This window comes from Rutilus rutilus, assembly GCF_951802725.1.
Source record: "Rutilus rutilus genome assembly, chromosome: 2".
Taxonomy (NCBI): Eukaryota; Metazoa; Chordata; class Actinopteri; order Cypriniformes; family Leuciscidae; genus Rutilus; species Rutilus rutilus.
In genome coordinates this window covers 1,155,035-1,165,736 of record NC_140210.1, presented here as the reverse complement: position 1 = coordinate 1,165,736, position 10,702 = coordinate 1,155,035, and the positions used below count along the sequence as shown (strand labels likewise).

At 40.1% G+C, this 10,702-nt stretch overlaps 1 protein-coding gene across 1 annotated transcript in view; it reads right to left on the bottom strand.

Moving 5' to 3' along the window:
• mrpl39 (mitochondrial ribosomal protein L39) overlaps window positions 1-10,435 on the bottom strand; it is a 10,559-nt gene extending 124 nt beyond the window's left edge. The window contains exons 1-10 of the mRNA XM_084401975.1: window positions 10,247-10,435; window positions 9,075-9,281; window positions 8,059-8,198; window positions 7,354-7,453; window positions 3,601-3,668; window positions 1,535-1,647; window positions 1,017-1,082; window positions 714-867; window positions 430-477; window positions 1-310 (exon numbers count right to left, since the gene is read on the bottom strand). The exon at window positions 1-310 is cut by the window's left edge and continues 124 nt beyond it. Coding sequence (XP_084258101.1) covers window positions 179-310; window positions 430-477; window positions 714-867; window positions 1,017-1,082; window positions 1,535-1,647; window positions 3,601-3,668; window positions 7,354-7,453; window positions 8,059-8,198; window positions 9,075-9,281; window positions 10,247-10,283 — 1,065 coding nt within the window. The 5' untranslated portion in view covers window positions 10,284-10,435 and the 3' untranslated portion in view covers window positions 1-178. The remainder of the gene's footprint in view (window positions 311-429; window positions 478-713; window positions 868-1,016; window positions 1,083-1,534; window positions 1,648-3,600; window positions 3,669-7,353; window positions 7,454-8,058; window positions 8,199-9,074; window positions 9,282-10,246) is intronic.
• Between the last annotated feature and the right edge of the window lie 267 nt (window positions 10,436-10,702).

Here is a 10,702-nt window from a genome sequence, read left to right as displayed (position 1 = left end):
CTAATTTATCTGCTGGAAGCAAAAGGAATGAATCACTTTAATCGCTGGAATTATTCTTGATGTTCTCGTCATGCGAGACGCTCATAAAAACACAAAGAACGAGGTGTATTTTATACATGTTGAGGACATGTTTATTGAACATTATACAAACACTGAACACTGGGAGAGGAGGTGTGGATTACTGTGGAGGGGGCGGAGCCTCAGCTGTGGGGGGCGGAGCCTTAGCTGTGAGAGGCGGAGCCTCAACTGTGAGAGGCGGGGCCTCAGCTGTGAGAGGAGGGGTCACTGTTGATGACGAGGGAATCTCCACCTGCAAGAAGAGAAATTAATCAAATATAAGTTAATAATGAGAGACAACGAGATTGTGAAGATGCTGGAATATTAACGTGATGTCGTATATTAAAGATCATATGCAGACAGATTTCTTACTAGTCTTTCTGCTCTTTTCCGCAGCTTCCTCCACACTTTATGATTAGCCTAAAAAGACAAATATGATGAGCACAATACACTAGACTCAGAACAGCACAAACATGAAGACTGAACTGCTTTGCACAGTGATACATTTGCATTAATTATATGGGTATAATTCAAAGTAATAATGTGAGAATATGAGTGAGTGAGTATATTTCACAGTTATATATATATATATATATATATATATATATATAAAATAATAATCTATAATTGCTCATCTCCACTACAGTTGTACGTACGGTCAGGTTGACGGGCAGTGAGAGACCCTGAGCTCTGCGCTGGACACCCCACACACACTCTCCCAGCGTATGAACACTCGTGACCTCGTACTGCGAACACAGACCCGTGCGGGACACTAGAGGACCTCCGCTCAGCGTCACATGATCACCACACCTGAGGAATACACACACACACACACACACACAGCTCGCTAAACTGTGTTTTTTTATGTAAAAATGCAGAACGTTTTGTGTGACGGATTTGTACAGTATAAAAACCATTACGTCTATGGAGAGTGTGTGTGTGTGTGTGTGTGTGTTCACCTGTATAATGACACTGTCCCATTCTGACTTTGAGCTGCTCTCTCTTCGACTTCCTCCTGTTTGCACCTGCAGACACACACACACACACACACACACACACACATTACTCTACTGTAGTTCAAACTCTTCATCTACTTTAATATTCCCGATCTTACTGTGAATGATTGATCAGTGATGATACTGAGTAGAAATACTGTACATGCTCTCAAAATCTTTCATTAAAATAACCATTATTTTTCTCAATATTTCCATTTCAATATTTTTTCAGCGAGAAACTTCCTCAACAAAATCAAGTTTCTGTATGTATTCACAAACAAATCAGACGTGTGTGTGTGTGAGTGAGTGAGTGAGAGTGTGAGTGAGTGAGTGAGTGAGTGAGTGAGTGAGTGAGTGAGTGAGTGAGTGAGCGAGTGAGTGTGTGTGTGTGTGAGTGAGTGTGTGAGTGAGTGAGTGTGTGTGAGTGAGTGTGTGTGAGTGAGTGTGTGAGAGTGAGTGTGTGTGTGTGAGAGTGTGTGTACCTGCTCTGAGAGAAGATCTCCAGCGCCACAGACGGAGAGACATCCAGCGGTTCCCACGGCAGATCTTTGCTCACGAGCTGCAGCACTTCACGGGTTAAACTGCGCAGATTCTCCTGTCAACCACACACACCACAGATGCTGTCACACCAATGATGAATTAACGTCTCGAGGGGAAACTGGCAATTCAACAGTGGCTTGAAGCACAAAAATGCCATACAAATGAATAAAACTGACAATAATTTGGCATAACTTATGCATATTTCCTCGAACACTTTCACAGAAGTCGATGCATTTACTCACCTGTCAATCAACCACTGCACTAAAACCAGTTTAATCTGAAAGTCGCCCTGTGGTGTAAATCCAGCTCTTAATGTTGTTTGTGTCTATGTGGTGTGTTTAATATGCTTTAAGACAAAGCATGTGTAAGTTCATAAGTCGACACCATTGCTGAGTATTTCCTCCTTAAAACTGCAGTGAACCAAAGACAGTCTCAAAAACACGCTTTGAAATCGCTGGTGTTTCTGACGTCACAAACTACCTTGTAACCAATCAGATCAACGTGTGATCGTCAACCAGTGGATCTCTGAGCTGAGTGAGTGAGTGGAGGCGGGGCTCATTTGCATATTCAGAGAACCGCGCATACTAAATGAGGCGAGGGTGTCGAGTTACATTCAAGATATTTTAAAGGGATAGTTCACCCAAAAATGAAAATTCTGTCATCATTTATAAAAAAAATATACTATGGAAGTCAATGGGGACCGAGATCTGTTTGATTAAAACATTCTTCCAAATATCTTCCTTTGTGTTCAGCAGAACAAAGAAACTCATACAGGTTTGGAACAACTTGAGGGTGAGTAAATGATGACAGAATTTTCATTTTTGGGTGAACTATCCCTTTAAGACATGAAGACTTTCTTTTTTTCAAAGAAAACCGCTTAAATATGTCATTGTGGATTGCACAATTTGTGGGGATCAAAGATGAGTTTTATGAATGTTTATGAAAACATTATTTCTGAATGTTCAAAACATCCAGTTTTTTTGATGTTTTAAAAAAAAACAAATCTTGGTCATGTGACCATTAAAGGAGCATTCCACTGTATCGTTCTCCACACATTACGGAACGTTACTTTAGAATGTTCTCCGAGAACAAGTTGTTACATTTGAAAACCGTTAGACGAACATCAACTGAAACGCTTCAGAAACTCGTTCCATGAATGATGTTTTTCTGCTCATGTTTACATTATTAAACACCAGATCATTCGCTCTATTAACATTAGGGCTGTGAAACCATTAATCGCAGCTTGTGCTTACGTAATGTATGTGTGTGTACTGTGTATAATTATTTTGTATATATAAATACACACATATGGTTGTATATATTTAAGAAATATTTGCATGTGTATACTGACTATATATTTATATATAGTTTAACAAATTTTTCCTAAATAAAATACCTGCATGTGTGTGTATTTATATATACAAAATAATTAAACGCAGTACACACACATACATTATGTAAGCACAAACATTTTGGATGTGATTAATCATTTCACAGCTCTAATGACCATGAACTTTTGTTCTTAACTTGGAAAAACGAACTTTTCCAACTAACTTTAACTCGTCTTAACCCAAACACAGAACAATACATTCTCCAGCGCGGTGGGGCCGGGTGGGTTCAACACAAAAATCTGTGTGGGATCTGCAACCCAATACACACATCAGACACGTGAGCGGAGGAATGCTGTCGGCCCGCACACACACACACACACGGACGGACACACACACAGACACACACACGGACACACAGCATTTTTAAGGATACAATAAGGCACATTTAAGGGATAAAATGATTGACTGCAGGGATGCTTTAAATAAATGTAAATGTGCACCTTGAATGCAATGCAATTCACGTAGTGTAAAAGCATCTGCCAAATGCATGAATGTAAATGTATGAAAATAAGCATGTGTTTGGGAAAAAAAATTTTAAATAATCAAAGCACATATAACAAGGATTTCAGATGCATGTCAATAACTGCTGATGTCAGATATTAATAACCAGTTCTGACCTCTGAAGGAGTCCAGGAGTCCAAACGCGAGTCCAGAACCAGATCACAACAGAACGCACCGGCGGTCACTGCAAACACAACCGGAGAACACTGAACATCGTCTCAGTATCACAGCTGACACACACACACACACACACACTGTACGGGTCTCTGGGTTCGACACGCATGTGTGTTTGTTCAATGACACGTGGAATTAATGCTTGATACACAATATTCAGGATACTCCTGAAAGAGTCATTCTGCACTGTAATGTCAATGTGATTCATCCAAACTATAGTCTCACACAGATCTAGTCTATAGTCTCCAATATCTTACTTTATAATCAAACTATCATAACTCATCTGTCGACGTGATGCCGGTTAATCTCAGATCTGGTTCAAACATCCACGTCTCTATGATCAGATGCTTTCTGAACCCAGGTTTTCTCACCGCTGCCATTTTTGTTTGTGCGATTCACTTCGGATAAAAGCGTCTGCCAAATGCACCAACGGCAATGTATGAAAACACATGGTCTGTTTTTTCCCGTGCTGTACCGAAAACATATCAAACGCACCGTACCGAAGCATCATTATTTTGTCGCATTATGCATGTTATCGCATTGGACTAAACTTCACTGCTCATACAGGGAATAACAAGCTCCTAAAGAACAGTAATAACAGTAAATTATGCATAATTACATGCAACTAAACCTCAACCAAATCATAACCCTACCCTAACCTTATAGTAAGAACATGTAGTTAATTAATATTACTCAGTACTTAAATGTATAATAACACTGTAACACTAGGCGCGTTTCCATTACAGATTTGCGCAAAACTTTTGTGTTTTTTTTTCTAAATATCGATAAAAAATTGTGAAATGACGGCGTTTCCATTAGCCGATGTCATGCGACTCATATGAGGAGTTTCTGGGTGTTTCTCCCTCATTTCTGCTTCAAGCTCTTGATTGTGGCATTTCTTTGAGGTTTAGAATCCAGTATTCCTGTAATAATTTCATCTTATATGAATTTAATAAAGAACGTCTTCTGTCCAAACCATAGACTGTAAAAAAAGATGGACGACGCCCCTTCGCTCTCTTCCATTGATGAGAACTGAAGCCGCCAGAGTCCCGATATGGCGCTGACATATTGGAACTTGAGTCCGCGCAGTAGCGATCTCGGGACCAGACCTGCGCAGTAGTGAGCAGGAAGTAAAGCCGCGAAATCAACGCTCTGCCCTCACTCTCGCAGAATGCACTCAGGGAGAGTGGATTCTGCACACTTTTTAAAAAATTGATTGCAGTACGACAAGAGGCTTGTTAAAATAAAGTAAATACAATCTCCTCAGTCCTCCGAAGATCCCGAAAAAAATGTCCGTTGGTGCTTCAGTGACTACTTCGCTCGAGAACCTGTCAATCACAGCTGTCAATCATGACGTTACACCACCGCATCACGTAACTAACTAAAAAACATCTTATTTTTGAAACAGACACTTGAACTTACATCAGCGTGATAAAAACGACAGCAAATGAAAGAAACCACCTTTGGAAAAAAGATATTTGAAGTGTAATTTAATTGTTTAGTTGGTCTCACGTCCCGTTGAATAACATGGGGAGGCGGGGCTTATGACCTATACTAGGACCAGTCACCGGGGGGCGATCGAGACGTTTTGGCTTCACTTTTCAGGGCTTGTGCGGCACGCTTGGTCCAAACACACGGCGTCGTCTACGTCAGGTGACTGGAAATGCACAAAAACTGTTTCCATTGCAGATTTGCGAAATATTTCTTTTTCAAATTGCCTGAAAAACCTCCTCATGCGATAAATGGGAGTTTTTGTGAAATTGACGTGTTTCCATTGGCCGTATTTTCAATTCGCAATTTCAATTTGCACAATTTATAGGGTAATGGAAACGCAGCTACTGACACCTTAAAGGACAAGTTCGGTATTTTACACTTAAAGCCCTGTTTACAGATCGTTTCTGATGAAATAGAACGGTTAAGATTAAAATTTGGACACATGCTGCTGGCCCGAGAATTTTAGGTTTATTTCGCTTTCCCCAAAACCTCTAGAATGGGTGTATAGGTGCACTGGGACAATCCTCTATAAAACGCATTAAACTTTCGTTTACAAAGAGATGAAACTCACCGAGTGGTCAGGGGTGTTCACTGGTATGCTCACACAAAAATCGCTGCAAAAGATGCTTTCCAACAGGTGTTTTACCATTAGTTGTAAAACTGTGGACCTATTTTTCCAAACGTCTCACACCCGTAGATTCTTCCGTTGAGAGCTTGAATAATATCAGAGCCCGTCTACGGAGAGCCTTGGCACTCCCTATTCAGCCCCATTGTATTGATCTTGGTTGCAGTTCCATTAGAATTCTACTGGGGGTGATCGCGAGCGAGTGCAGACTGAATGGGAGTCAATGGGGCTATACGGCTAAATGTGTCTCTTTCACCCGATTGCCGTTGAGAAATCTCAGATTTTATTGTAGGCTTTGCAAGTTCAACATGGGTTATAGGTCGAAAGTTGAATGAACGAGTACTTATTTCTTTTCGATTTCTTACAGGTTGAGTTGTTGTTGCCCATAACACGCTAGCATTCTGCTAATGACGTCAGCATTCTGACGTCATTGACATTTTAAAAGACTTTTTAAAACAAATAAGTGGCTCTAAAAAATCTAACACCCAGCAATGTGTAATTTCTTTGCATCTCCGTTCGAATACAACATTCAAATTACTAGACAAAAAATTATATCCTGAGAAAAGTGGATTTTGAGGGTTTTTCGCCATAGACCTCCATTCATTCTGCACTCGCGAGCGAGCGCCCCCGCATGGACAGAGACGTGTTACTGCAACCAATCCAGAACCCGGAAGTAAGCAGAGAGTGCCAATTCTCTTCCTATTAGACATTCTCTGATAATAGACACTCCAGCCCAGTTGGTGGCGATAATGCACCTTTGCCAAATGCAAGCAAACCGCTGGCATTTCATTGAATACACAGAAGAAGCAGAAGAAGAAACGGCGGAGTAATACCGTACCTCACACAGCTCTTTCAATACAAGTCAATGGAGTTGGACAAAAACTACGATAAAACCTGTTGGAAAGCATCTTTTGCAGCGATTTTTGTGTGAGCATATCAGTGAACACCCCTGACCACTCGGTGAGTTTCACGTCTTTGTAAACGAAAGTTTAATGCGTTTTGCGTTATACACCCATTGTGGAGGTTTTGGGGAAAGCGAAATAAACCTAAAATTCTCGGGACAGCAGCATGTGTCCAAATTTTAATCTTAACCGTTCTATTTCATCAGAAACGATCTGTAAACAGGGCTTTAAGTGTAAAATACCGAACTTGTCCTTTAAAATACTGTGTAACCGAATTTGATCATTTTTGCACATTTGTGTTTTTTTTTTTTTTCACAAAAATGACCAGCCTACAAAAAAATGCTAATAAATCTCTGGTTATGCTCTATATTAATGCCAAATATTGGACTCAATCTTTTCATAAAGTTGTTTTCATTATTTTTGGCACTGACTGATCGCAGGCCTCGCTGATCTGAACTGATGGTCCGGCAAACTTGTGTGTGAACTTTACTTCACTCAAAAAACTGAGGAACTCAAATCAGTGTTTAATCAGATAAATAAAATAATAATAAAAACTGTGCCAATTGACAAAAAGATGGAATCCAATATTTGGTGCTACTGGAGCGTAACGAGAGATTTACAAGCGATTCAAAGCCCACATTAGGAGAAGGAAGAGTTAACAGGATCAGTCTTACCTGGCACTTCAGGAAGCTTCAGCAGCTCGACGCTAAACTCGTCTTTAAACGCTCCGTCGAGCACATGACCCAGGAGAGAAGCACAGGAGCGCCAGTACGCCTAACACACACACACACACACACATCAGGTCATTATGCCTTCAGAATCATTAATGTGTCGATTATGGTGAAAATTGTAACACTTGTAACAATAAGGTCTCAATATTTAATGCATTAACTATCGTTTAGAATTTAGCATTGTGCACAACCAAAAATGTATAGTTCACTATAGTCTACTGATTTCTTGTCAGTATCCTCATTATTGTTAACATGGGAGCATAACTTGAATGTACAAGGCTTCCAGATATTTAAGCTGTGCAAAAATAACTTGTTGCAAAATGATATTTGTCATTATAATTTTTTAATCATTGTTTTAAAAAGCAAGTTCCTCTTGCAGCATCTCTTCTCTTCTCTGATGACGAGGGCGGGGCTATAACCTGTCACTCACATGACATCAGCCAATAGCAAACCACAACCATCCAATCAGTTCCCCACAGACACAATCAAGCCCCGCCCACATTTGTTCTTGTTCCTGAAGCGTTTCGCTCGGATATATACGACACAATAGAGGAGAAAAGACGAGTGTAACTTCACTTTCGTGATGAGTTTGACGAATTGAACCTTATTCTGTAACACACAGTCTTTACAGCAGACGCAAACACTGACCTGATTGACCATCTGAGGGTCTTCATCTTTAAAGGTGAGGAGGGTGAGGTCACAGGAGCGGGTCAAAGGTCGATGCATGTGCCACGGTTCTCCGTCCACCAGAGCCAGAACCGAACTCTTCACGTGCCACTCCGTCAGGTCTGACACAAACAGGAGAGAGTGAAAACATGACGGGACGCTTGGACCGGTTTGTGCACGCGGTTTATTTGAGTCGCACACGGAAAGGAAGCGTTAAAAACGGACAATGTTTTCACACATCACTGATTATTGACTACACAGTGAATGCCATGAGGCTTCAGGTCAGTAAGGACAGGGACTTTCTTTCGGGACTTTTGCATGAAAAACTCGGCATACTGCAAAATGTTTAAAATGGCAATAATATCAGAGACACTGCTGATTCCCACTAGAGATCAACCGATAATCGGTTTACTAATATTTTTCCAGATATTCACGCAACCAAACAATATTGGTTTAAAATTGCAATAATATGTTGATTTTAATTAGAGATCGACCGATAATCGGTTTACCAATATTTTCCCGATATTTAAGCATTTTCCCATAATCGGGTAGTGATTTTGTAATATCGGATTCACCGATAAATGGCGCCATCTTGTGTGCGTTTAGAGAATTGTGCCCAAGATCAGCATTAAAGCGCTGCGTCTGCGGAGAGGCGAGTCAACGGTGTTCAAAGGTAACATATCTTGCCCTACTTAATTAATAAACTTTATTTAACATAACAGCCATTAATGCACAAAAGAGATATGCAGTGCTGCTGTTATAATGATCAAAAACAGAATCAATAAATAAATATTGCTTCTGTATATCAGTTATCAGGCAGATAAACATGCAAATAATTGATATTGGTTATAAAACATCAATATGGGTCGATCAGCATGTCATAATTATCAAAACCAGAAATAAAACAATACATAAATATCTGTTATCGGGCCCACAAGCATGCATATAACTGTAATCGGCTATAAAGGACGGGTGTGTGTCGATCTCTAGACACTCACGGCGCGTGCAGCTGTGTGGCGTGGACTGGCCCCGGTTCATGACGAGCAGCGCCCCCTGTAGGCCGGGCCCCCGCAGGGTCACCTCGATCTTCTCGGTGCGCGGATACAGAGACCGCTGACGCTTCTGCTCCTCCGAGAACTGAGCGCTGCGACGACTGCGCAGATCAGCAGACGAGAGACGCGCGGCCGCTGCGCTCGACGCCAGCCCTGCAACACATTCATTCAGCACAACATTATACAGAGAGAGAGAGAGAGAGAGAGAGGGAGAGAGGGAGGGAGAGAGAGAGAGGGAGGGAGGGAGTGTGAGAGAGAATGAGAGTGTGTGTGTGTGTGAGTGAGAGAGAGAGAGTGTGTGTGTGTGTGAGTGAGAGAGAGAGAGTGTGTGTGAGAGAGAGAGAGAGAGAGAGTGTGTGTGTGTGAGAGAGAGAGAGAGAGAGAGAACCATAAAGTAATATATATATATATAAGACTAGCAGCAGAGGGAGATTATTCTGATTACAAAGTGAATATATATACAGCTATTACTAAATAAATTGTATGTATATATATATATGTGTGTGTGTGTGTGTGTGTGTGTGTGTGTAATTATTGTAAGAAATGTAATAAAATATTATACTAAATATACACTATAGTTCGGTAACACTTTACAATAAGGTTCATTAGTTAACATGAACTAAGAATGAACAATAATTTCAACATTTACTAATACATTATTAAAAATGAAAGGTTGCATCTGTTAACATTAGTTAATGCACTGTGAACTAACATGAACAGCTGGAATTTTATTAACTAAGTTTAATAAATACTGTAACAAATGTATTGCTCAGTATTAGTTCATGTTATTTAATACATTAATGAACCTTATTGTAAAGTGTCTCCAGAATTTCAACAGCATAATAAATATACATTGAAATTAGTAAAATTAGATACTCTGTTAAATGAGAAGTTGACAGTTAGTTGTAGTTTTATTAGCCAGACATCATCATCATCATCTTCTTCTTCTTCTTCATCAGTGTGTGTGTGTGTGTGTGTGTGTGTGTGTGTGTGTGTGTGTGTGTGTGTGTGTGTGTGTGTGTGTGTGTGTGTGTGTGTGTGTGTGTGTGTGTGTGTGTGTGTGTGTGTGTGAAGGTCAGTAGTTTGATCATCTGTGTGTTTTATCGTGATCGACTTACGGCGCTGAAGAATCTGACAGACTGTTCGAGAAGCCATGAGCGGTCACACACACACTTCCTTCGCAATATGAACTGATACAAATATAAACCATACAGAAATGATTTCAATAAACCTGATATCTGTCTAAAACCAGCGACATGCTTGTGCAGTTTCCGGCTGGAGGTGCAGCGATAATAACAGTCCGTGCGAACCGAGGAAACCGGCGTTTAAGGTTCCGCTTTGAGTGACTGATGTCAACAAGCTACAGTTACAATTAAGTAATAATAGTTACAGTTTTCAATTACAATGTATTATTAAGTATTATCAAAGCAACTATATACACATATATGTAGAATATAATATATTATATAATATACCATTAATTTGTTTCAGAAATAATTGCAGCTTTATGTAGGCTAGTTTTTGCCTTCTGAATAACATTAAACCTTATAGAAATGTCATTTTAAATCTAGACA